The sequence below is a fragment of the Zalophus californianus genome, chromosome 7 (assembly GCF_009762305.2).
Source record: "Zalophus californianus isolate mZalCal1 chromosome 7, mZalCal1.pri.v2, whole genome shotgun sequence".
Taxonomy (NCBI): Eukaryota; Metazoa; Chordata; class Mammalia; order Carnivora; family Otariidae; genus Zalophus; species Zalophus californianus.
In genome coordinates this window covers 103615327-103642925 of record NC_045601.1, presented here as the reverse complement: position 1 = coordinate 103642925, position 27599 = coordinate 103615327, and the positions used below count along the sequence as shown (strand labels likewise).

At 38.6% G+C, this 27599-nt stretch overlaps 1 protein-coding gene and 1 pseudogene across 4 annotated transcripts in view; one reads left to right on the top strand and one right to left on the bottom strand.

The window, feature by feature from the left end:
• Positions 1-14210: 14210 nt before the first annotated feature.
• The window catches only part of LOC113926392 (CD2 associated protein), a 133314-nt gene continuing 119925 nt past the window's right edge, over positions 14211-27599 (top strand). For 3 of the 4 annotated variants that reach the window (XM_027601201.2, XM_027601203.2, XM_027601202.2), the window contains exon 1: positions 14211-14715. In XM_027601201.2, coding sequence (XP_027457002.1) covers positions 14712-14715 — 4 coding nt within the window. In that variant the 5' untranslated portion in view covers positions 14211-14711. The remainder of the gene's footprint in view (positions 14716-27599) is intronic. The other variant, XM_027601200.2, reaches the window with a different exon arrangement.
• On the bottom strand, positions 25011-26565 carry LOC113926778 (annotated as a pseudogene).

The following is a 27599-nucleotide window of genomic DNA, read 5'->3' as shown; positions in this document are numbered from 1 at the left end:
AACAGTGTTGAAGAGTTAGAAAAGATGTGGTATAAAGTAGATAAAAGGGGTGGGGAAGGAAGAATGGAAAAGGAGGAAGATAATGCTCTAGGAACTAAGGGTGAAGAAAAGATAGGCCAAATATAAAATTATGAAGGGTCCAAATCAGAGACAAGATTGTTGGGAGAGAAAAAGAGAACACAGTCCATGTCGAAGAAAAATCCACTCTGTAAAGAAGAAGGGAGGCAGAGGGTACAGGGGATCATTTGGAATGACTCAGGTTCCCTGGCTGTAAAGTGGAGGTATTAGTCTAAGTCTCAGGAGCAAGCAGGTGGAAGTGTATCATGATTCACTTGAACTTGCCCTCAGATACTTAAGGAGATGTGAGGAAAGGCAAAGCTGGGGAAGGAGGTGTGGGCTGACAAGTGGATGGAGGAGAGCTGCTAGGAGCCACATCTAGAGGGGGCTGGAGTGGGGGGAGTGGTGAGACCTGGCCCGGAAACCAGCAGAACGGAATGTGAATTCTCAATAATGTGCAGAGAGGAACGTCTTGGTTTATGAGCTTCTTTTGCTTTGGTAGGGATTTAATTCTGGGCAGCAAAATAATATGAGAACAGGTAGTTTAAGAGTTCCAATGTCAGAGGGGGCATAATCTGCATTGTCATCTGTGCAGTTAAGGAAGTTACAAGGGATCTGAAATAAAAATTCCACTTCTTGTTTCAGACACAATTCTTGGCTAGGTGGGCAGATGCACAGAAATGTAACAATTTGATGAGTGCCATTTAGTGTCACATTAGGGCCAGATGAAGAGAGGCTAATGCCCAAGGGATAATGATTATAGACAGAATCCTCTATGGAGAGTGCCCTTGGGTTACTATTAAACAAACACACCAAAAACCTCTTCTGTCGTTTCTATAAATGCATAAGGGACGAAAACACAGATGACTAATATTTTTGTTTTCAAAAAAGCTACCCTGGGGTAGAGGAACTTGTGATAAGTACAAATGTCATTTCTGATTATTGGGCAACAGGTCATTTGTATTTACTGCTTAAAATTTGCAAGATGATCTAAATAAGAATACTGCAAATACATTACTGACATGAGAATGTGCCCCGTTTACTGGTCTGTGTCATGATGATTCTAAATGCAGATTCTCTGCAATAAGGTGGATTTTACTTAAATAAGCATACATTCAAAGCATATCTTAGAATTTTAGCTGGAAATCACATTTCTTAAAGGCAGAGTTTGTTTGCTGTGTTACATCTCTCACAGTCCCCAGAATACACAGTGCCTTGTATATTATATTGACTTAGACATTTTTTATTTTTTAAATGTTTAAAAGATTTTATTTATTTGACAGAGAGAGAGAGAGAGAGAGAACACAAGCAGGGGGAGAGGCAGAGAAAAAGGGAGAGAGAGAAGCAGGCTCCCCGCTGAGCAGGGAGTCTGATGTGGGGCTTGATCCCAGGACCCTGGGACCACAACCTAAGCTGAAGGCAGACGCTTAACAGACTGAGCTACCCAGGCACTCCCCACTTAGACATTTTTTTATATTAGAAAAGGCATAATTGATTGAGGGTAGTGGGTACTTAATCAATGCTTATTGAACAAAATGTTTTATATCAAAAATTTTTAAAGATTTTATTTATTTGAGAGCAAGAGAGCGAGAGCTCGGGGGAGGGGTAGACACAGAGGGAGAGACAGACTCACATTTGCAATGTGGGGCTCGATCCCAGGACCCTGAGATCATGACCCGAGCTGAAGGCAGACGCTTAACTGACTGAGCCACCCAGGTGCCCCTATATCAAATTTTTTGAGATGTGCCCATTTTTGTGTGTGACCGTAGGTATGAGACTGAAAACGCAAATCAATTATCTACTTAGAATCCTTCATTAAGTATCCATAACTTCTAGGATAAGACCTTAAATCATTTCTATGATACACGAAGCCCTTTGTGTTTGAATCTGTTTTCCTGAGCCTCGCCCCCCAAAAGGCATCCCATGGTTTCAATTGTATACCTGCCTGTTGACTTGGCTGTCTGAATATTCTTCCTTGTCCTTCTTACCAGGCAACTTCAAAGTACCCCTAAAGGCTCCCCAATATTTCCTCTTTTGAGGGCAGAGAATATATTTTCTATCTCTATATTGATGACAGAGCAGGTGCTTATCTGTAATGGGTGATCAGTAAATGTTGGGTTGAATGAATGAGTACTCATGACTGGAAATTCTTGACATGATGTTTTGTGAAAAACTGAATTGTCTGATATTTGAAAAATGCAAGTGTATTTGTCATTGGGACTACTTAACATATCTGGTCCTTCAAAAGAGACTAGCTTTAACATTTTGAAAAAGTAATGCTTCTTGAAAGAGATTGTGTTTGAGAGCCTACAAGGCTCTTTGACTTACCTATATTATATACCAGCTCTGTGATGATACTACTATCTGAATAAAGTGCAAATGACATTATTAAAAAGGTTGTTCCAGTTGGCCAAGTGGTGAATCATTTGGTTGGGCTCACCATGTGTTTAAACTTTTTTTTAAAAAAGATTATATTTATTTATTTGAGGGAGAGAGACAGAGATAGTGAGAGAGAGCACAGGGAGAGGGAGAAGTGGGGCTCCATTCCAGGACCCTGGGATCATGACCTGAGCCACAGGCAGACACTTAACCAAATTAGCTACCCAGGTGCCCCTAAACTTCTTCTTAATGTGCAAAAATGAAAAGGGCTTAGAATGGTCATATGTTTGAGCACATCCCAAAAATTGCTAACAGAGTAGCAGGATTTTGCTGCAAGCTGATGGGTCACCAGTTTGAGCAGGGAGATTTTCCAGCTTCAGTGACCTCACAATATAGGCACTGTGTTTGAGATTATTACTTCCTGCAATTGTTTTCTAAAGAATGGTTTTTAAAATTCAGGTTATACATTGATGTAATCTGTGCCAAGCCATGATGTAAAATAGCCAAGCCAAAACAAGATAACAATAAGAAAACTGGCCAGGAAATCTAGTACTGTACAACTAAGAAAGAAGAAACAAATTAGCTGTCTGTAAGATTTGAGCTAAATGAATGCTTTAAAAATAACACAATTAATATTTAACTTCCTTCAGAATAATTTCCTGGTTAGAACAGTTTTTACCAGAAGGAAAGAAGGTAGATGATTTTTTTCAATATAGATATCTTTTGATAAATTTCTAAGAAAAAAATAGGTAAAAATGATGGCAGTTTAGTGAATTACATTAGTCTGAAGTTATGTTTTCACAGAGTTTATAATATTCTCTTCGATACAAGATCAACATATTCAGTATTTAGCAGGAAAGACAATGAATGATTGGAGTGGTATTAGTCCATTTGTCTGGGAATATAAAGAAGGGTGAAGACAGATGGCTAGACTAAGGGGTATGTGCACCCCAATGTTTATAGCAGCAATGTCCACAGTAGCCAAACTATGGAAAGAGCCAAGATGTCCATCAACAGACGAATGGATAAAGAAGATGTGGTACACACACACACACACACACACACACTGGAATATTATGCAGCCATCAAAAAATCCGAAATCTTGCCATTTGCAATGACATGGATGAACTAGAGGGTATTATGCTAAGTGAAATAAGTCATTCAGAGAAAGACAAGTATCATATGATCTCACTGATATGAGGAATTTGAGAAACAAGACAGAGGATCATAGGGGACGGGAGGAAAAAATGAAACAAGATGAAACCAGAGAGGGAGACAAACCAAAAGAGACTCTCAATATCAGGAAACAAATTGAAGGTTGCTGGAGTGGTGGTGGGGGGTGAAAGGGATGGGGGGAATGGGCGATGGGCATTGGGGAGGGTATGTGCTATGGTAAGCACTGTGAATTGTGTAAGACTGATGAATCAGAGACCTGTACCTCTGACACAAATAATACATTATATGTTAAAAAAAAAAAAAAAGAAGATAGTAGGAAGAGAAAAATGAAGGGGGTGGAAATCGGAGGGGCAGACGAATCATGAGAGACTATGGACTCTGAGAAACAAACCGAGGGTTCTAGAGGGGAGGGGGGTAGGAGGATGGGTTAGCCCGGTGATGGGTATTAATGAAGGCACGTATTCCATGGAGCACTGGGTGTTATATGCAAACAATGAATCATGGAACACTAAATCAAAAACTAATGATGTAATGTATGGTAACTAACATAACATAATAAAATAAAATTAATAAAAAAAAGAAAGAAAAAAAGACGGATAGAAAAAACCTAATTCATAATACGGTAACAATAAAGAAAATAAACACAAAGAGATTATTTGTTTTTAGCTGAAAGGTATTTGAGGTTGGATCTGAATACATGGTAAATATGAGATTATCTTTTCACATTTTCTATCCTCCAATTAAGAGTGACTGCTGAGGAAAGCAAGGTTTTGAGCTGAGTGCTAGCTATATGAAAATGTATAAAATATAGTGCCATAACTTGAAGGTCTCACTGGGGAAGTGAGACTCACAAGATGAAAAGACCTCCACGGAGTAATTAATGACAAACATCTGCTTTGTACTTAAAAGTTTAGAACATAGTTTTACATGCCATTTTGTAAGTTTAAAGTATTAATTTCTAGATTTCATTCTTCTACTGGGATTTCCTCCGGCTTTACCTTTGGAAGATGGCATCAACTCTGGGGTGGTGCTTACTTCTCAACCTTTCTTACAGGCCTTATTCCCTGATCCTTCTAATTTCTTTTATGATCCAATACCTCAACAATTACCTCAATGGGATATTACCCTCTGAATTTGCAAACTGATTTGCTTATTCTGATTTTAAAACTTGTAAGGTACATGGTTTATTATGGAAATAAAACAGATCCTGACATTTCTAGGATAGAATTGATTGTAAATGTTTTTGTCTCGTTGGCAGATCATGCGACCTGACTCCTGGTTAAGAAGATATGGTCGGGGGTGTCTGGGTGGCTCAGCCTTTAAGCGTCTGCCTTTGGCTCAGGTCATGATCCCAGGAGGCTGGGATCGAGCCACGCATGGGGCTCCCTGCTCGGAGGGAAGCAGGGAGGGTCCTGGGATTGAGCCCCACATTGAGCCCCACATCAAGCCCCACATCGAGCCCCACATCGGGCTCCCTGCTCCGCAGGAAGCCTGCTTCTCCCTCTCCCACTCCCCCTGCTTGTGTTCCCTTTCTCGCTGTGTCTCTCTCTGTCAAATAAATACATAAAATCTTAAAAAAAAAAAAGAAAATATGGTCAGTCACCTTATCTACCTGTTGCCTCCACTTCCGTATCAATCATTTAGCCACTGAAACCTTTAACTGACTTTAAACTTTTCTGTTATATATATTCTGAATACATATAGTCATATCTATTATATGTTGTTATATATAACCTCAAATTATACCTTTGAAGGTATTATTATCAAATCCAGTAGTCTTTTTTCCCTCCTCTTGTTTGTTTTCCTTAACTTCTCTTTAGTTCTATTCATTGGTCTTTCTTCTTGAATGTCTGGCAACCTAGAGACCTAAGAATTTTGTTCTCTTCCTATGTATTATATTTCTCTTTGTCTCCTTTCATGAATTCTCTTTTGCCTCTCACCAGCCTCATTCTTTCAAATTTTAAATTGTTTACTTTCTTATGGGCTGCTGGAGATACACAGACTTCTTTAAACTCAGGAATAGTTTGTTTGCATATCTGCCTTCCACTCCTTACTTCTAAGACTCCTCCAGGTTGAAATTACTGCCTTCCTCCAAGCTTTAGTTCCATTCATACCATCTCCCTAAGCTTGCTTTGTTTATGGTAATTTATTTTCCTTTGAATTCTCAGGCATTTCACCTTTACTACCTCATACTTTTAACAAATGATGTGTCCATGTCTTACTTCCTAGATAAAATGCAAATCTTTGAGTATAAGGGCTGTACATCAGCTTGTGTTTGTTTGTTTGGTTGGTAGGGGACAGTGAAGATAATATTTAACAAATATTTGTTGAAGGAGGGGATCAAGATAGTGGGGTAGGAAGATCCTGAGCTTACCTCCTCCCACAAACACACCAGAATGTACAACTACATACAGGACAACTATCTCTGAGAATGAACTGATGGTTAACAGAATAGATTTACACAAGTGAGGATACAAAGAAAAAGCCACAATGAGATGAGTAGAAGGAGTGGAAATGCAGTCCAGTCAGGACCCACAGCCTGATGCAGTGACCTACAAGCAGGAGGGATATCATAACCATAGAGGCCCTGAGGGATGAGGGGCTCCACATCGGGCTCCACACGAGGCTCCACAGCTCAGAAAACCTGCACTGGGAAGACAAGCACCCATAACGTCTGGCTTTGAAAACCAGTGGGCTTATGTTGGCTTGTATCAGGGTTGAGTCAGAGGGCAAGCAGGAAACTGAGACTTTATTCTTAAAGGGCCCACATACAATCTCACTCACTGCCATGGCAACAGTTTGAAAGGCCCCCAGGTATCATGTGAAGGAGAGCCATTGGCTAATTTTAGGGCATGTGCTGGAGAGGCAGGGATCTGTAAGAATGTTCTTCAGAAATGGAAGCACTTGTGGGCACCATTTTCTTTTCACTTCCCTTCTATCTAGCTGGCTCAGCACTAGGTGGGTGCCATTTCTGACTCTGTCCATTTATTGTGCTGGCACCACTTGCCAGCCCCAGTGTTCCCCCACGGACTTGCTTCACCCAGCCTACCTAACCCAGATCAGCACTCCTCCCGAGTGGCTCCCCACCCTCCCTATACCCAGGGGGCAAACTCGGTTGGCACTGGAGCCCCTCTCAAGCAGCTCCCCTTGCCCCACCACACCTTGTGGGAGGCCTTGGGAAGCATCAGTGGCCCTCTAAGTGCCCCCACACCAGGGGCCAGCCCTGCACACTAGAGTGAGTGCAAGAGGCATACCTGGACCTTGGAGCCAGCAACACTGGAGGCCTGCCCTGCCCTCCAACAAGCCCAGGGCTGTCACAGATTGGCCTCACAGGCAGGCATGCAAAGAACCAACCTTGTACAACAGTGCACCTGCAGCAGTCATGGCCAGGTATTTCAGCCAGACAGGCTTGGGGCTAGCTGTACTTAACAGCATGTGTGTAGCATTCATGACTGGGCCTGTCATATAGCCACAGCAAGGGAAAGCCTCACACAACAGCAAGTCCACACTAGTCACAATCCAGCCATAATAGGAGGGTGCACACTGCCCACACAGGGGACACCTCTGGGATACTGGTTCAGAAGACCTAGGGTGTTTGTGCTACTGGGACCCACAGGGCACATTCTGCATAAAGCCACTCCATCAAGACCTGGAGATGTAACTGATCTACCTAATGCATAGAAACAAACACGGAGAGTTAGGCAAAATGAAGAGAGAGAGATATGTTCCAAATGAAAGAAGAGACAAAAATTTCAAGAACAAAATAAAACAAAAACCGAAAACAAAACTCAAAATCACAGACAAAATGGAGATAAGCAATCTGCCAGATAACGTTGAATGTAATGGTCATAAAAATGGTCACTGAACTGGGGAGAGGAATGGATGAATACAGTGAGAACTTCAACAAAGAGACTGAATATAAAGAAGAACCAGTCAGTGCTGAAGAATGCAATAACTGAAATGAAAAACACACTAGAGAATCAACAGATTAGATGATATAGAAGAATGAGCTGCAATGTAGAAGACAGGGCAGTGGAAATCACCCAATCAGAGCATCAAAAATAACAAAGAATAAAAAATGAGAATAGTTTAAGGGGCCACTAGGACATCAAGAGTACTAACAATCATTATAGGGGTCCCAAGGAGAAAAGAGAGAGAAAGGGAAAGAAAAAACTTTAAGAAATAATGGCTGGAAACTTCCCTAACCTGGCAAAGGAAACAGACATCCAGGGCCAGGAAGCATAGAGAGTTCCCAATAAGATGAACCCGAAGTGAACCACCCTAAGACACATTATAATCAAATTGTCAACAGTTAAAGATAAAGAACCTTAAAGGCAGCAAGAGAAAAACCACTGGTCATGGACAAGGGAACACCCATAAGATTATTAGCTGTTTTCTTAGCAGAAACTTTATAGGCCAGAAGAGAGTGGCACAACCAGAGGGCTGAAAGGAAGCAACTTAAAATCAGAAATGCTCTACCCAGCGAGGATATCACTCAGAACAGGAGAGATAAGGAGTTTCCCAGGCAAGCAAAGACTAAAGGAGTTCATCAACACCAAACTGGCCTTACAAGAAATGTTAAAAGGACTTCATTAAATGATAACGAAAAGGCCAGAACTAGAAATTTAAAAATTATGAAAGAAAAAAAATCTCACTGGTAAAAGTTAATATATAGTAAAGGTAGTAGATCAACAACCTACATAGCTAGTATGAAGGATAAAAGACAAAAGTAGTAAATTATCCTAATCTACAATAATTAGTCAAGGGATAGTCAAAATAATAAAATGTAAAATATGTCAAAAACATAAAACACGGCAGGGAGAGTAAAAATGTAGTGCTTTTAGCACAGGCTTGAACTTAAGCAACCAACAACTTTAAAAAGACTGCTATATACATAGTATATTACATATGAACCTATGGTAACCATAAACCAAGTACTTCTAATAGACACAGAAAAAAACAAAGGGACAGGAATGCAACTATAATACTAAGGACTGTCATCAAATTGCAGGGGAAAAGAGCAAGAGAAGAAAAGAACAGAGAAGAACTATAAAACAATCGGAAAGCAATCAACAAAATGGCAATAAGTAGGTATCTATCAATAATTAAATGTAAATGGACTAAATGCTCCAATCAAAAGACATAAGGTGGCTGAATGGATAAAAAACAAGACGAATACATATGTTGCCTACAAGAGACTCACTTGAGATCTTAAGATATACAAAGACTGAAAGTGAGGGAATGGAAAAAGATATTCCATGTAAATGGAAATGAAAAGAAAGCTATGGTAGCAATTCTGATATCAAACACAATAGACTTTAAAACAAAGACTGTGACAAGAGACAAAGAGCATTAATAATGATATAGAGATTATCCAAAAAGAGGATATAACTCTTGTAAATATCTATACACATAACATAGGGGCACCTAAATAGTAAAGCAAATATTAACAGACATAAAGGAAGAAAATGACAGCAATATAATAACAGTAGGGGATTGTAACACCCCACTGCATCAAGCGACAGATCATCCAGATAGAAAATCAATACAGAAACACTGCCTTCTTGGACACATTAGGCCAGATGGACTTAATAGATATATACAGAGCATCTCATCTAAAACCAGCAGAATACACATTCTTTTCAAGTGCACACAGAACATTCTATGTGGTAGATCACAGGTTAGGCCACAAAACAAGTCTCAATACATTTAAGAAGATTGAAAACCCACCAAGCATCTTCTCCAACCACAGCAGTATAAATGCAGAAATCAATTAGAAGAAAAGGGAAAAAAACACAAACTCCTGGGGGTGCCTGGGTGGCTCAGTCAGTTAAGCATCCGACTCTTGATTTTGGCTCAGGTCATGATCTCATGGGTCATTAGATAGAGCCCCATGTCAGTCTCCATGCTCAGTGGGGAGTCTGCTTGAGATTCTCTTCCTCTGCCCCTCCCCCAACTTGTGCACATGCTCGCAAATATTTTTTTAAAAAAATAAATATTAAAATAAACAAACAAACCACAAACTCCTGGAGGTTAAACAACCTATGGATCAACAAAGAAATCAAAGAGAGAATAAAAAGATACCTTGAGACAAATGACAATGGAAGGAACCACAACAAGCAAAACCTATGGGACATAACAAAAGCAGTTCTGTGTAAACAACAACAACAACAACAAGCAGTTCTGAGAAGGAAGTTCATAATGATACAGGCCTAGTTAAGAAATAAGAAAATTCCCAAAATAAACAATCTAATTTATATCCAAAGCAATTAGAAAAAGAGGAACAAAACCCAAAATTAGTAAAGGGAAGAAATAAGAAAGACTAGAGCAGAAATAAATGAAATAGAGATTAAAAAATATATAAAGAAATCAATGAAACTAAGAGTCGGTTCTTTAAAAAAACAAAACAAAACAAAACCTTTAGCCAGATTCATCAAGAAAAAATAGAGGGCCCAAATAAATAAAATCAGAAATGAAAGAGGAGAAGTACAACAGATACCACAGAAATACAAAGGATCATAAGAGACTTCCACAAAAATTATATGTCAATGAATGAAACAATCTAGAAAAAATGGATAAATTCCTAGAAACACAAAACTTTCCAAGACTGAATTACAAAGAAATAGAAAATCTGAACAGATTGATTACTAGTAGTAAAATTGAATCAGTAATCAAAAACTCCTGAAAAACAGAAGTCTGGGACCAGAAAGCTTCACAGGTGAATTTCACTAAACATTGAAAGAAGAGTTAATACCTATCCTTCTCAAACTATTCCAAAATATAAAGAACAAGGGACACTTTCAAACTTATTCTATGGGTCCAGCATCACCCTGACACCAAAACCAAAGACCCCAGAAAGAAAGGAAAGACCACAGCAAAGAAAATAAAAAAAATAAAAGTAAAACAAAAACAAAATAAAATAAAACAAAAAAATAAAACTACAGGCCAATATCTTTGATGAACACTGATGGAAATATCAGCAGCAAACAATCTTAAAACTTGTATGGGACGACAAAAGGATCCGAATAACCAAAGCAATCTAGAGAAAAAAAGAACAAAGCTGGCATTATCACACTCTCAGATTTCTTTTTTTTTTTTTTTTAAGATTTTACTTATTTATTCATGAGAGACAGAGGAGGAGAGAGAGAGAGAGAGAAGCAGAGGGAGAAGCAGGCTCCCAAGGAGCAGGGAGCCCGATGCGGGACTCGATCCCAGGACCCTGGGATCATGACCTGAGCCGAAGGCAGACGCTTAACCATCTGAGCCACCCAGGCGCCCCACACTCTCAGATTTCTAACTATACTACAAAGCTCTAGTAATCAAAAACAGTATGTTGCTCTCACAAAAACAGACACTTAGATCAATAGAACAGAGAGTCCAGGAATAAACCCATGCTTACATAGTCAATTAGTCTGTGACTAAGGAGGGAAGAATATACAATGGGGAAAACATAGTCTCTTCAATAAATGATTCTGGGAAAACTGGACATCGACATGCAAAAGAATGAACCCAGACTGCTTTCTTACACCACATACAAAAGTAACTCTAAATGGACTAAAGACCTAAATGTCAAGACTGGAAAGGATAAAGCTCCTAGGAGGACACATATGCAGCACACTCTTAGACGTCAGTCTTGGCAATATCTGTTTTGGATTTATATCCTCTGGGAAGGGCAACAAAAGCAAACAAATGGGACTACACAAAACTGAAAAATTTTGCACAGCAAAGAAAACCATCAGCATAGTGAAAAACAACTTATTGTATGACAGAAGATATTCACAAATGATATAATTGTTAATTGGTTAATATTCAAAATATATAAAGAACTCACACAGCTCAATATTAACAAAAAACCAAAATAATCAAGTTAAAAAATGGTCAGAGGACCTGAACAGACGTTTCTACAAAAAACACCAAATACACATGGCCAACAGATACATGATAAGATATGCAACATTACTAATCATTAGGGAAATGCAAATCAAAACAATGAGATACCACTTTATACCTGTCAGAACAGCTAGTATAAAAAAAAAAAAGCAAGAAATAACAAGTATTGAGGAGGATGTAGAGAAAGAGGAAACCTTGTGCACTACTGGTGGAATGCAAAATGGTATAGCCACCATGGAAAACAGTATGGAGGTTCCTGAAAAAATTAAAAATAGAACTACCATGTGATCCAGCACTTCCACTTCTGGGTATTTATCTGAAGAAAACAAAAACACTAATTTGAAAAGATATTTTGTCTCTATGTATATTGCAGCGATATTTACAATAGTCAAGATACAGATACAACTTGTGTCTATCATACATGAATGGAAAAAGAAAATGTGGTGTGTATATAATATATATATATTGTAAAGATGGGGTACACACACACACACACACACACACACACACACACTGGAATATTATTCAGGCATAAGAAGAATAAAATCTTACCATTTGTGACAACATGAATGGACCTGGAGGGTATTATGCTAAGTGAAATAAGCCAGATAGAGAAAGACAAATATTCTATGATTTCACTTATATGTGGAATCTAAAAAACACAACAAAACCCATTCACAGATACAGAGAAGAATCTGGTGGTTGTCAGAGGGAAGAGGGTGGGAGGATGGGCAAAGTAGAAGAAGGGGAAAAAAAGTCACAAGCTTCCAGTTATGAAATAAATAAGACACGGGGATGCAATATACAACATAGAGAATATAGTTAATAATTTTTTAGCAACTTTGTATGGCGAGAGATAGTAGTTTAATTTATCCTGGTGTTCACTTTGAGTAAAGGACAGGTGGGGCTAGGTAGGGAGAGATAGGTAGGGGGCTACTGACCAGGCTCACAGAAATCCCAGATGACCAGAAATGTTAGAGATGAAATACTTTCATGAGAGTTACAAACAAAACCAGAGCTAAGGGAACATAAGGAGACGACCCTGTTTGTTTTGTTATAGACAAGATATTTTCATGAAAGGTACAAATTGGCCACTGAAATTTACCAAACCTGAAGGGGACATAAACATGGTGTTACCAGAGGTCAAGTTCTCTGGTCAGTTTTCTGTAGAAGACCCATCATAAAAGCCCTCAGTGGCAACCCATTAGGGACCCCCTCTCACCCTAGAGTTTTTTTCTTTCCTTTCTGTTCTCACCTTCAGTTAATAAACTTTCACCTCACCCTTTTGTGTCCAGGAGATTCATCCTTGGACTCCGTGAGACAAGAACCCTGCAACTCTGCAACAACTTCAATAATGTATATATGTTGAATCACCATATTGTACACCTCAAACTCCTATAATATTGTATGTCGACCGTGCTGAAAAATATTTGTTGATTGAAAAAGGGCACATGTTCTGTAGTTTTAATACAACACAGCCAACATGTACATCTCATTTAGTGTATTAAAATTTTTTATTTTGTCCTTTTCAGCTCTGATTATGATTGACAATTCTTATTATAAAGGTACCATATGCAACCTTTTTGGAAGAAAAAATATTAAAAGATGGCAAAAGCAGGTAAGAGATAGTGGGAATAAATAGAAGATTGCTACTATGTGACAGACACTATGCTTTATAGTGTAAAGATTTCTTTCAACAGACTCAACAAAATGAAGTTCAGCCAGGTTTAGTTAATTTACCCAAGATCCAACAAAAAAGTAAATGGCTGTGCTGTGTCAGAAACCCAGGTCTACTTGATTCCAAACAGCAAGGCAGTTTTAGTGTTTAGATTCGTAATTCTTACAATTCATAGTTTTGAGAATTAAATGACATAATTGCTTTAAAAAGCATTAGGCACAGTAGTTGGCAGTCAACAAGTGTTGCTCTCACACATGTCTGGAATTGGGTCTATTTAAACAGTAGGGGGGAAAGCCTGGCTGAATTATACTTGTTCTAGCTCCTCTAAGAAATGTTTATGTTTGATTACAGTAATCCCATGTCCTTCCTCATATGGAGGCTCGAAAAAATGCCTGGCAATATTTCAAATAATGACTATTTCTTCCCCTGCTCAAGTAAAAGGATTTAGATGTTGTAGTCAGCTGACAGAGGCTAAATTAACCAATGATTTATTTCTGTAAAATATAATTTTGTGTGTGCCTAGCGTTTTGTTTTGTTTTTCCCACGAACAAATGCTTGTGATTCGTTAAGAACTTTGCAAGGTAAACTACGGGGTTCCCCGGAGGAGCTGGGCCTCTGAGGGTTGAAAGCAAGAGGTCTCTGTCTTTGGGCCTCTGTTTCTTGCCTTGTTTTCTGTTACGTCCCCCAGAACCTGCCGCTCTGCACAGAGCAACACCGCATCGCCCCCGCGGAAAGTGGGGCAACACAGGCTCACAACACAGGCTCACTCTGCTTAGGAGCAAAAACTTTGTTTCCCTCTGGGGCGACAAACCATACAAAACGGCCGTCTCAGCTGTGCCGAACTTCAAGGCGAAGGAGTAACCTCAACTCTTCCGGATTCCTTCCTCTTCAGCCTGCTGCACCTGGACGCGGGTGGCGCGCGACTCCTCGGCCCTGACGTCACCGCACCTGGCACCAGCTGGGGTGCCGGGTAGTGAGCCGGGACGCGGAGGGGGCGGGGCAGGGAGAACGAGGGGGTTCTCGCGAGATTTCCCTCCTCCCGGGTCCAGCTCCCGGCACCTTCCCGGCCTCTGTGGGGTCTCCACCTCTGTTTTCGGTGTCGCATTCTAGAACGGCGGTTGTGGAAGGGAGCGGCGGGAGGCGGGCTCCGGGGTTCGGCGGGCTCTCCCGGTTGGAGCCGGCGGCCAGGACGTACTGGCAGGTCCCACCCCTGCTGCGGGAGCGTCCGGGGTTTGGGAAAGCCGCCGTCTGGGCGGGCGGGGGAGGGCTCTCCCGCGCCGCCGCCGCCGCCGCCGCGGCTTCGGCGGAGGCCAGGAGCGAGGAGCCGCCGCTGTAGCTTCTAGCTCGCGGGCCGCGCTGACGGGACTGGCCGGGGAACGCCGCGGGCGGATGGAGGCATCTCTTCACCCCGCCTGAGTTCAGGAGGGGCAGGAGCGGAGCGCGGGGCCCGCCTCCCGCCGCAAGTGCGGCCGCGCGATCTGCCGGAGGAGGAGCAGGGGGCGCCGGGCTTCTTCCTGCGGGAGCCCCCAGCATGGGTAAGAGACTTGCGGGATTTTCCTGCCGCCCGGCCGGACCTTCACGATTAGGGCAGGCGGTTCCCCTTCTAGGTCTCGGCAGGGAGGGACCGGGGTCAGCCCCTTCGCGGCAACACCGCACCCTCTCCACCGCCCCTCCTCGCCCTGCCTTCCACCTTGCTCTTCTCGCAGAGAAATTGGTCGGAGGGCTTGCGGGTGCTTTCTCCTGCGCTCCCCTCCCCGCCTCTTCCTGCTCTCCGGAAAGGTGAGGGAAGGGGGGAGGGGGTACCCGGTCCCCTCTCCGCGCCCACTGCCCAGCTAACCTTAGCCTGAACTTCCCTCCCTTCCCCAGCCTCCTCTTTCCCTACCCCCTTCTGGTCGGATGGGGGAGGGTGGTGGAAAAACTTGACAAAGTAGCACTTTTAATTTCTTTATCTTCTGCTAGGCTTTGTATAGATTGGCCTTTTAATAAGTTTTTCGTTTGTTGTTGTTAGGAAAGGTAATTTTTTTTCCTCCGCTAAAACTTTTAAGGGAGGGATGTCTCAAGGACAGGGAAACTTGAGTATTTAATTTGTTTTTACCTAGGCAAGTGTGTTGGCACTTAAATATTAAATCTCTTCCTGAGGACCGAGTTAGGGTTTGATAGGATTTCAGTGTTGAACCCTTTGAGAAGCTGTTTCCTGTTTGGAGTTAGACTTCCTTGCGAGAGGAGAGAAAAGTACAAGGCCTTATTCGTTATTTACTATGTGCTTTAAAGTTTTGTTGGGAGCTAGAAAAAGCAGAATGTGTTGCAACCTGGTTTGAAAGGGAGTTTTGTTGAGTAGTGTAACAGTTCTTTTGATAGCACATTTCGGTGCGGGCTAGGCACTCTCTTAATCCTTTAAAAATTAAAAGCAATTGAAAAGAAGTGTGTGTGTGTGCCAAAATAAATGTGTGTCATTATAAAACATAAATTTGTGCCACCGTCGAGCATAAGCATGTTCTAGAAGAATAATCCCAACTTTGGTTTTGTAGAGTAAATCAGGAGGACTCTATCATTTTTTTGTAGTTGAGAGTTGGTACTCTTCATATCAACATACTGTTAACCGAAATTAATAATTCATACAGCTAACAAATGATTTAGAAGCAGGACAAATACAGACTACTGCTGATGTGGCACCTTCTGCCCACACAATGTTTTGTGGGCAATGCTTTAAGCATAGTGTTTATAGATCCTCGTTAGCTCTTCTGTATTTTACTAGACTTTCTACTTTTATGTCTTTCAGGTAACTTTTGTACACAAACTACTCTTATACCTCCAGAGGGTAAAACCTTTGCTGTTTGAACTTTCACATGAATTCCTTTCTAATTGATTTGTTGAGTTTACTGAGTATTTGACGGTTTATTCCTTTACGCATCAAATTATAAAACCCTTTTAACCGATTTGGATGAAAATCATACTAAAATATGTAATTGGCTTAAATAGGATGCAGAATATAATTAAACCTTTTGATGGCCTAGGGCCATCATTTGTGACCATCGGTTACTGTGATGCCTTGAGGGATGTGTTGGATTGTATATAGGACTGTTGATTCGATTCTTTTGCATTTTGATGTTATTTAAATATTTTCTGCTTTCCTATTGGATGTTTGTCACTCTGATTAGAGCCCCCTTCATTCTCCCTTCTCTAATTTTTCTACGAGTGTGGGAATCATTCAAATTTGTAATTCTGCATAAGGGGAAAATAAGTATACCTTTACTTAGTGTGTGAGATGTTACCTTGAGGAAAATTAGCATCAATACTTGGGCATTGGAGTATCTATTTTAATTGTTCAGAGGCCTTTCCTTAGTGACTTCTCTGCTGTGTTCTGGTTAGGCAAGTTGCCACATTATCTAGGTAAAGTGTGTTGTTTGTATGCTCTCAACTTGACTACCCAGCATGTGTTTTGAAGGTTGATTAGTTGGCATTTGTAGTTAATTTTTGAAAGGCATTTGTCAGGCATTTCTATATGAATGTATACTTTAAATTTATTGGTCGTGTAATAATGCATGTTAAAGTTATCAAAATCGTTTAAAAGGAGTTTTCTCTTTAATATAAATTTCATTTGCTTGGTTTTATTATCATCAGTCTTTATTTCTTATGATTTAAGATGGCAGCTTAAAAAAATATGTATGTTATTTTATCCGGTGTGTCACAGAATGAAAAAATCTTTAATTTCTTTGTTTTGAAATAATTTGGATACCTATTAAGTGATGGTTCCTACCATGTGAACTATTTAGGTAGGTAGTATAACTGGAGAGTTAAGAGCAGGGCTCTGGACCGGGACAGCTTAAGGTCAAATCCTGGCTCTTCCACCTATTAGCGGTTGTGACTGAGCGAGTTACTTAACCTGTCTCTGCTTCAGTTTCTTACTCTGTAAATGGAGTAAAAATAACCTCATAGGTTGTTACGGGGATTGGATGAGCTAATACTTGTAAAGTGTTTGGAACATGGCCAGTGTTGATTGCTCTTATTTTCATTTTCAAATCATTTCCCTAATTCTTGCACCAACTTATAAAAACAATTCTCAATTTTTGACCTTTGTTAGAAGCTCATATTGCATTTACAAAATTGGTGGAATAAGATGTTTTGTAGTAATGCAGACATTCATTTTTTTTCCCAGAAATTTAATTTTATGTATCCTTATAAAAATTATGTAGGGAGTTTTTTTTTCCAGTATTGATTATATTTTGAAAAAGTCCATTATTGTTAGTAAGTTTAGTAGTTTTGGGGAAAGTAAATGGGATGAGTACTAGAAGACTAGTTTCTTTGAATTTTATGTTAAGCTAAAGCACTGCTTTTAGTTTGTTCATATAGAGGAATGCTTAACATGTAGAAATTTGAGGTATTCTGTGTGAAAGAATTTGTGGAGAGTTTAGAGATATAGAAAGGCAAAACTTAACTTTTCTTATTCCAGAAATACAGATCTGCATTTTGAAGGGGAAAAGATAGCAAATGGTACAAAGTGTTACAATGTCTGAATTTTTATTTTTGAAAAAGTAAGTGGATTTTAATGATTGAATTTCTATTAATTTTAGGTAAGGTTATGAACTTCTTAGTTCAGGTTGTTTTTTTTTTTAAGCTCATTATATAGCCAGTCAACATGTTTAAATTATGAGGCAGTTTTAATGGACAGAAAAGTGCAATTCGTTTAGAGATGGTCTATGCACTAGTATAATAGAGTGATTTATTTCCTTATTTTACTTTGTTGCACTATTTGGAGAAAATCTTGACTCATGCAGATAAGTAGTGGCAAATGGAAGTTGCCTGCTAAGGGTTCACCTTTCAGTCTCAGGATTTATTTCGGTTAAACTGATCCAGAGCATGAAATAGTCATATTAGGAAATTTTTGTTTCAAATTTGGATCACTAACAAAACTAATAGTAAGTTGTATTTGTTAATTACTAAGTACTCGTGATCAGGTTTTTCTAAGTGTTTCAAACTTTGAATAGTTATAGTTCCATAAAATCCCATTAAGGGTGGAAATTCACACTGATAATATTTTATATTTTCCTGTGGAAACTAGCCTGATCTATGCCGTATACTTCTCTAAATGAGGAGTTTACAAAGTAAAATGATGTCACATTAACTTAATTAAGATCTAAATTTGAAGGCATTTGAGATAAAAACAAAGTTGTAAAACATGAAGTGCCTTTGGTTCATTCCATTTGCTAATCAAAAATGCCTCCAAATTTTTATTTGTATGTAATCCAGATCTGTGATTATGTTTTTGTCCTCTTTTCTGTGATGGAATATCTTTCTCTGTGAAATGTATTTTGATCACAAATCAGTCAGTGTGATACATCCTATCAATAAATGAAAGGATAAGAACCATATTATCATTTCAATAGATGCAGAAAAAGCATTTGACAAAGTACAACATCTATTCATGATAAAAACCCTCCACAAAGTAGGTTTATCAGGAACATATCTGAACATAATAAAAACCATCTATGAAAAACCAAAGCTAACATCATCCTGAATGGGGAAAAATTGAGAGCTCCTCCCCTAAGGTCAGGAACAAGACAGGGAAGGATGTCTCCTCTCACCACTTTTATTCAACATAGTCCTGGAAGTCCTAGCCACAGCAGTCACACAACAAAAAGAAATAAAAGGCATCCGAATTTGTAAAGAAGAAGTAAAACTTTCCCTATTTGCAGGTGACGTGATATAGGAAACCTGACTCTACCAAAAAACTGCTAGAACTGATAAATGAATTCAGTAAAGTCACAGGATACAAAATCAATGTACAGAAATCTGTTGCATTTCTATACACCAATAAGGAAGCAGCAGAAAGTGAAATTAAGAAAACAATCCTATTTACAATTGCACCAGAAATAATAAGATATCTAGGAATGAACCTAATCAAAGAGATGAAAGACCTGTACTTTGAAAAGTATAAAACACTGATGAAAGAAATTGAAGACGACACAAAGAAATGGAAAGGCATTCCATGATCATAGATTGGAAGAATAAACATTTAAAAATGTCTCTACTACCTAAAGCAGTCTACACATTTACTGCAGTCCTTATCCAAATACCAACAGCATTTTTCACAGAACTAGAACAAGCTGTTCTAAAATTTGTGTGGAACACAAAAGACCCTGAAGAGCCAAAGCCATCTTGAAAAAGGAAAGCAAAGCTGGAGCCATCAGTTCTGGACTTCAAGTTACATTACAAAGCTGTAGTAATCAAAACAGTATGGTACTGGTACAAAAATAGACACATATATCAGTGGAACAGAATAGAAAATCCAGAAATAACCTACAATTACAAACATACAATTATGTGGTCAATTAATCTTTGACAAAGCAGAAAAGAATATCCAGTGAGAAAAAAGTCTCTTCAACAAATGGTATTGGGAAAAGTGGACAGCAGTTTGTAAAAGAATGAAACTGGACCATTTTTTACACCATACACAAAAATAAATTCAGAATGGATTAAAGACCTAAATGTGAGAACTGAAACCATAAAAATCCTGGGAGAGAACACAGGCAGTAACTTCTTTGACATCAGCCATAGCACCTTCTTTCTAGATGTCTCCCCAGGCAAGGGAAAACAAAAGCAAAAATGAACTATTGGGACTACATCAAAATAAAAAGTTTCTGCACAGCAAAAGAAGCAGTCAACAAAATTAAAAGGCAACCTGCAGAATGGAGAAGATATTTGCAAATGATATATCTGATAAAGGGTTAGTATCCAAAATACATAAAGAACTTATAAAACTCAACACCCAAAAACCAAATAATCCAGTTAACCAATGGGCAGAATTCATGAGTAGACATTTTTCCAAAGAAGACATACAGATAGCCAGCAGTGACATGAAAAGATGCTCAACATCATTTATCAGGCAAATGCAAGTCGAGACGATTATGAACTATTACCTCACAGCTGTTAGAATGGCTAAAATCATCAACACAATAAACAACGGGTGTTGGTGAGGATGTGGAAAAAAAGGAACATTCATGCACTATTGGTGGGAGTACAAACTTGATGCAAGCACTCTGGAAAACAGTTAAAAATAGAACTACCTTATGGTCCGGCATTTGCACTACTAGGTATTTACCCAAAGAATACAAAATTACAAATTCAGAGGGCTACATGTACCTCTATGTTTATTGATTGATTGATTGATTGAGAGAGTGGAGTCGGGGGCAGTGGGAGAGAGAGAAAATCCCAAGCAAGCTCCATACCCAGCGCGGAGCCTGACACGGGGCTTGGTCTCAATGAACCTGAGATCATGACCTGAGCTGAAATCATGGGTCAGATGCTTAGCCAACTGAGCCACACATGCATCCCATGCACCCCTAATGTTCATAGCAGCATTATTTACAATAGCCAAGATATGGAAACAGCCCGAGTGTCCACTGACTGATGAATGGATAAAGAAGATGTGGTATATATACATGTGCATGTGTGCGCACACACACAGTGGACTATTCAGCCATAGAAAGGAATGAAATCTTGCCATTTGCAATGACATGGATGGAGCTAGAGAGCATAATGCTACGTGAAATAAGTCAGAGAGAGAAAAATACCGTATGATTTCACTCATGTGGAATTTAAGAAGCAAATGAGCAAAGGGAAAAAAAAAGAGACAAAGCAAGAAAGAGACTCTTAATTATAGAGAACAAACTGAAGTTTACCAGAGGGGAGGTGGGTGGGGGATGGGTGAAATATGTGATGGGGATTAAGCAGTGCACTTGTGATGAGCACTGGGTGTTGTGTGGAAGTGTTGAGTCACTATATTGTACCTGAGACTAATATAACACAGTATGTTAACTAACTGGAATTAAACATTTTATGTATGATAAATGTTTAAATTTCTAATGTATATAAAAAGTGGTGTCATGGCAAGGGCTTGAAGAAGGGCAAAGAAAGGTGTAATGATTCTTGATTTGGGTGAGAAGAAGACAAAGCTGCAGTTTTGTTTTCTAGGTAAAGTGGTGAAGCAAGGTTTTAAAGATCTGAAAGTGTTCAGTTTGTGTTCAAAAGAGAAAGGGTGAATAAAATCTAATATGTGATTGAAATTAGGTAAGTTTGGTTATCATTATGATTGCTCTGTGACTTGCTTAGTTGTAGGCTTTGATATCCAGCTACTAGGCAGATTGACCTCAAGTAGGATTTTGGTCTTTCTAGATGGAGGAGAGGCCAAAACATTGGTCTGGGGAATCTGGATAGAGGTCCATATGTTTCTATAGTCAGTCTGTCAGCATGAGGGATGTGTGTAGTAAAAGGCAGTGTATAGAAAAATAGATGGAGTGGGCCAGCTTGGTGTGGGAATGGGATGGTGGTTGGTAGCAGGCACTAGGTAGATGTTCAGACTGATATCTTGTGGGAAAGGGGAGGAAATGGGGTTTGGCAGTAGGCTTTGAAGACCTAGCCACAAGGAAACAAACTAGACAGGGCTCAGATTTTTATGAGAGATACAAGGTAGGTATTTGTTCCCAGGCACAAAAATGAACTTGGTTATTGGAATTGTTTAGGATGAGCCAAGCATTAATACTGAAAGATGCTGAGCTCCAAAGCTATAGATGTTATATATTTTCTGTCTTGAGAGCATATTACTAGTCTGTATTCGTACCTGGATCTGTAAGTGGTCTTGGATAACTGGGGTGGAATTAGATTCTCTGTCCAAATGCTTGAGAGGATATTCCCTGGTCACAGTCTGGAATTCCTTCTGTTTATTAGGTCCCAGTGATTTGATCTGTCTGCTTTTTCTTTTTTCTTTTATTTTAAAAGATTTTATTCATATATTTGGCAGAGAGAGACTCAGAGAAGGAACACAAGCACGCACGGGGAGTGGGAGAGGGAGAAGCAGGCTTCCCGCTGAGCAGGAAGCCCGATGTGGGGCTCAGTCCCAGGACCCTGGGCTCATGACCTGAGCCGAAGGCAGATGCTTAACCAGCTGAGCCACCCAGACGCCCCTCTGTCTGCTTTTTCTTTGCTGTTCTTTTTCACCTGAGTTCCTCCTCTTTCAGACACATTGCAAAGCAGATTACAGTTTCAGCCTACCATTCTGTTTTAGAAACAAGCACACAATCCTTAATAAGTGTTGAGTAGTCATAACTACCAATATAATATTAAACAGGCAAGTAAGATATAAGAAATTTTTTTAAAAGATTTTATTTATTTATTTTGACAGAGAGACAGAGAGGGAACACAAGCAGGGGGTGGAAGAACGAGAAACAGGCTTCCCAGTGAGCAGAGAGCCGGACGTGGGGGTCAATCCCAGGACCTGGGATCATGACCTGAGCCGAAGGCAGATGCTTAACGACTGACCTACCCAGGAGCCCCAAGATATAAGAAATTTGAAAGTATCAATAATGAGTGGTTTCTTGGTTTACTGAAGTGGAGTTAGGCTCTTTTTTAGAAAGACTTGGGTTTTTGTTTTTTGTTTTTGGAGAGTGTACCTCTCATTTTCACTCCTACCAAACTCCTCCGTTTTCTCTAATTGTCTTTTAGGTTCATGTTAGATGTTTAGAGAGTCATTTATTACCATTGTTAAGCAGATAAAATTCCCTTCATAATCTTAGTAGGGCTTCTCTGACCCAAGACTGTGTTATAATACCTGTTGACCCTTGAACAACTCCGGGATTAGGGGTGCTGAACACCACCTCCCCCCGCCCCTGAAGTTGAAAATTCCAGTATAATTTTGATTCCCCCAAGACTGCGCTAATAGCCTACTTTTGGCCAGAAGCCTTACTGATAAAACAGTCAATTAACACGTATTTTGTATGTTACATGTATTCTCTGAGAAAATACATTTGCAGTATTATACTGTACTTATCAAAAAAATCTGTATATAAATGGACCAGAGCAGTTCAAACGTATGTTCCTGGGTCTAAGGTACTTTGATTTTTCAGTCAGAACTCTGGTTTTAGTTCCAAGTGAGGTAGACATTTTCCTTTCGGGGTCCTAAAAGTTTCCTCCCTTGGACTAAATTTAATATTGTTTCTTTTTTTTATTTTGGTTTTTGTTTGTTTCTGAAGGTGTCAGATACCTGGATGTTCTAGTCTCTCAGTGACTGTTTTCATTAAACTGAAAATGTATTTACTAGTTGTTTGCATTTAAAGGAGCTTTTACTCTAAGAAGAAGCTCTGCTTTTAAAAAATTCAGTGTTCTAAATTGATATGTAGCCTAAGATGTTGATCTGTTGCCAGATATGGCAATGTTATAGACTCTTTCTTTCCTAGAACCTATTTATACCATCTCAGTCCTTTCCTGCCTCTGGGTAGGAGACTTGCATTTTATAATCTTTCAAATTCTGTATGTGTTATTAAACTTCCCATCATGATCCCATTCTCTTTCCCAACTAATTTACAAAACAGAGATGACTAATATGGGATCCTAAATTCCAGCATCTGTTTTAGTGTCTTGTAGCTCACGTTCTTTTTTGATGATTTGGCGTTCACGTATTCCAAGAGAGTGTCTGTGTGGCACCTAATCACTGGGAGTTTCTAGTAGAAAAATAACAACTTTAAGTATGCTAACAGTTACCACCAACATTAAGACAAAGGTTCTGTTGCAAGGTCTTATGGTAAGGAAAGGAGCTTTGTATGAAAGATTAATCAAGGGGCACCTGGGTGGCTTGGTGGGTTAAGCGTCTGCCTTCGGCTCAGGTCATGATCTCAGGGTCCTGGGATTGAGCCCTGCATCAGGCTACCTGCTCAGCGGGAAGCCTGCTTCTCCCTCTCCCACCCGCCTGCTTGTGTTCCTTCTCTCCTGTCTCTCTCTGTCAAATAAATAAATAAATTATTATTATTATTATTTTTTTTTAAAGAAAGATTAATCAAGAGGTATTTGCCTTAATGTTAGGAATGTGGTTAATGCCATGCTAGCCACTAGGGGGATTAGGACAAATATGTTTTGGTGCGTTAAGTAGTTGATAGCAGTTTTACGGGTTGGGCCTATTATTAGAATTACTTGGATTAAAAAAAATTCCTCAACCCCTGGAGATTCTAACATATGTTCCTCTCTTTTCCTCCCTCCAGGGGTTGATGAGTGTCATGAATGTTTTGGGATGGCTTGTAGTGCTATGATATGAATATGACTTAACTTGATAGGAATAAAACTTAACATGTGAATCATGAGAAATCTAAACAGGAGAGGGAATGTAGCACATGAAGAGGATTATTCCATTGTCAGAAATGTTAAAATGTTATAGGAGAAGCATAAGGAAGATCAGGATATAGATTCCTGTGTTGGAAGATAAATGGGATTTGTTCATCTCTCATTAGTTTGACCAGTGACATGGCAGTATTTTTTTTTTTTTTGTATTCCTGGCACCGAGTCTTTAGAATTAGGTACACTTTCATTTGCACTGATATTTTTAAGATTCTCTTACTTGAAATATTAAAACTGTCTTAACATTGTCAGTATCTATCAGTGCCCTAGTACTGAGGCCAGAAATTTATGTAACATCTAGACTGACTTTAATAACTGTAAGAGTGAAATTTCTAGAGTATTTATTTATCATGATTATTATAATAAGTGCCAAATTGCTTGTTTTGGGCTTTAAGTATAGAAATTAATACATTTGTTTGTTTGTTTTTTAAGATTGTATTATTTGATTTTATTCTATACCAGGTGGTGGACACAAAGCAATCCTCCTTAATAAAGTTGACAATTAACTTCACTTAGAACACTTTTAATAAGGCACATAAAAAGTATTCATCTTACAAATTGTTCTGCAATCCCAGTATACAGTAGCTTGGAAAACAATGTTTAGAAAGCAAAAGCCAATGTAAACAGAATAAAACAACAATTATCGTACAGGTTTCCTATGGCTCTGATTTTATAGTTTTCTTATCACATCATCAATGTCAGAAATCTGTTCCTTCAGCCGGCTTCATTGCTTGGGATTTAAAGAAATACCTTTTCTTTCAGGTTTCATTTCACCTTCTAGATCCATCCCGTATTCATTAACATGAACTAGAACTTTCCTTTTAGTGTCCCGAACACTGATGTGTACCTCATTTTCCCAATCTGAAACATGTTATTGTCTATGCTGCTGCTCTGCTCAGAGGATGACTGAGCTCTTGAAGTGTCACCCGTCTTGCTTCTTCACAGGTTTTTCTGGAGCAACTTGCTTTTTCCTCTTTAACTTTTTGTCAACCTCACTGTCAGAATCGCTGCCAGAAGAGTTTGAAGAAACAAGTTCCTTTGATTTAGGCCTTGCTCCGCTCTCGCAGCCGAACTGCCTTCTGCTCGCTCACTTGCAAAACAGAAGTTAATATATTTGTAAAATTGAGACCATCAGTCTTGGCTAAAGTAGAGTATAATGTTTTAAGGAAATATTAAAGTTGATCTTTCAAATGTATACTCTCCTACTTGCTTTTTATTTATTCTTTAGAGCAGAAACAACTAACTTTAAGTTATTTAGAGATGTGTTCTCCTTATATCAAAGTTTTGTGTTATTTAAATTCCTACTCTGCTGCATCAGGTTGCACTGTTGAGTATTTTGTCTTGCTGTTTTGGAGTGTGTGTGCATAAATAAGATGAAGACTTCATTTTTACTTAAGTATTAATTACACCATTCTTATCAAACACATTTTATAAGGCAGTTAAAAAAATTTGCCTTAAATGATGAACATAAATCTGTTGAGAGTGCAGAATTTCAAATGAATGTCAAATGAAGATGTAAAGGTGATATTTTAGACCCCAAGATAATCCCTTTCGCACAAATATTTCCTGAATTTCTTATATTCTTTCTATTTTATAAAACCCAGTTGAACTTAGTTAGAACCTCATAGTGTAAAGCCTAAATAAAAACTCCTTTGTTATTCCCTTCATTTCATATGTAATGAATGACCTTATTTGCCCGGAGCTCATTGATGCCAGAGACTGTATTACTTATTTTGTTCTACTAAAAAAAATTTAACCCCCTTAATAACTAGCAGAAAATTGTGAGTCTGCTATGTAGCCACTAAATCTATGATGCAATTATACTTTAATTTGGAATAATTGGGGAGAGGGATCCAGCCAGTCTAATGAATATTACAAAATTTAAGTGTGTTGAAATATGTCCACCTAAACCCGGCTAAAAAAATGCTGACTACTGGAGCTACTGTTTCAAGTTGGTATGAGATCTAACTTTCTTTTTAGAAATAAACTCTTTGGGGTGCCTGGCTGGCTCCGTCAGATTGTGTGACTCGATCTCAGGGTTGTGAGTTCAAGCCCCACATTAAGTGTAGAAATTATTTGAAAATAAAGTCTTAAAAAAAAAGAAATTCTTTAATCCTTTCTGTAAGACTCATTGAGGTTCTTAAATTCTTTTAATAGAGTCAGTAACTTGGGATTAAGCATCTTGTCAGGTGGGTTGCTGATGGCTTACCTCGTCTGTTTTGCATTGACGTTACATTCTCCTAGTAAATAAAGGGAAGATTATCTGTTTCACAAATCAGAGACATTTCTATATAAGTCCCCAATTTATCATGTTAAATTTAAGTGTAAAGGCTTAAGTTGCTTAAACATTTGTTTAAAATAAACAATGTTGAGTAAACTGTAAGATTATACTATCTTAAATGGGTATTGTGAAACAAGTATACATTATGTTCTTTGGAGCATACTAACCTGATAAATTCCATATATGATTAAAAGTTTCCTAATAGATATGTTAAAAAATTAAAAGGAATAGGGGTGAAATTAATTTTAGTATTTTGGATGTGTTGGGTTAAAGAAAATAATTATTTCAACATATATTCAGTATAAGAAATTATTAGATGGTTTCCATTTTTTTGTGTCTTTGAAATCTGATATGTATTTTACATTTATTAAACATTTTGGTTTGGACTAGCCATAATTCAAGTGCTTAGTAGTCACGTGGCATTTTTAGAATGTAAACCCTTAGGTTTGTTGTGAATCTAATGAGAATATATATGAAAATATTTTAAAGTTATGCAATTGTAAATTATTATAAAAGGAATTGTACTATTTTAGGGTTTGTTAATGATAAACCATTTTTGGTTTTATCTGATTAATTCTGTATTAGGTGTTTAATTATTGATTATTATGGTTAAATAAGTTAAATATTTTCTCATGGGAAAAATGTTCAGTTTAGTGGATTGCATGTAATAGGCCTGACGTTTATTTCATTCTGTCTTCTAAAAAAAATGTGGTTTTTGGCAAATGGCCTACTGGTATATTAGAGAATTTGAAGCTTTTGAACAACATTTGGATTGTTACCTCAAAGTATAATTTGGCCTTAGTAATTAATTAGAGAGCTGTTCTTTCAGTTTATAATGCTTAACTTCAGAGATAAGTAAGATTTAAGAGTGGTATTTCACAAATAAATGAATGGTGTTGGTCAAGAGCACAAAAGAAAAACACAAATAATTATTGGGCATGTAATGTGTTCTCAGAAATGACATAGGAATATATTTCA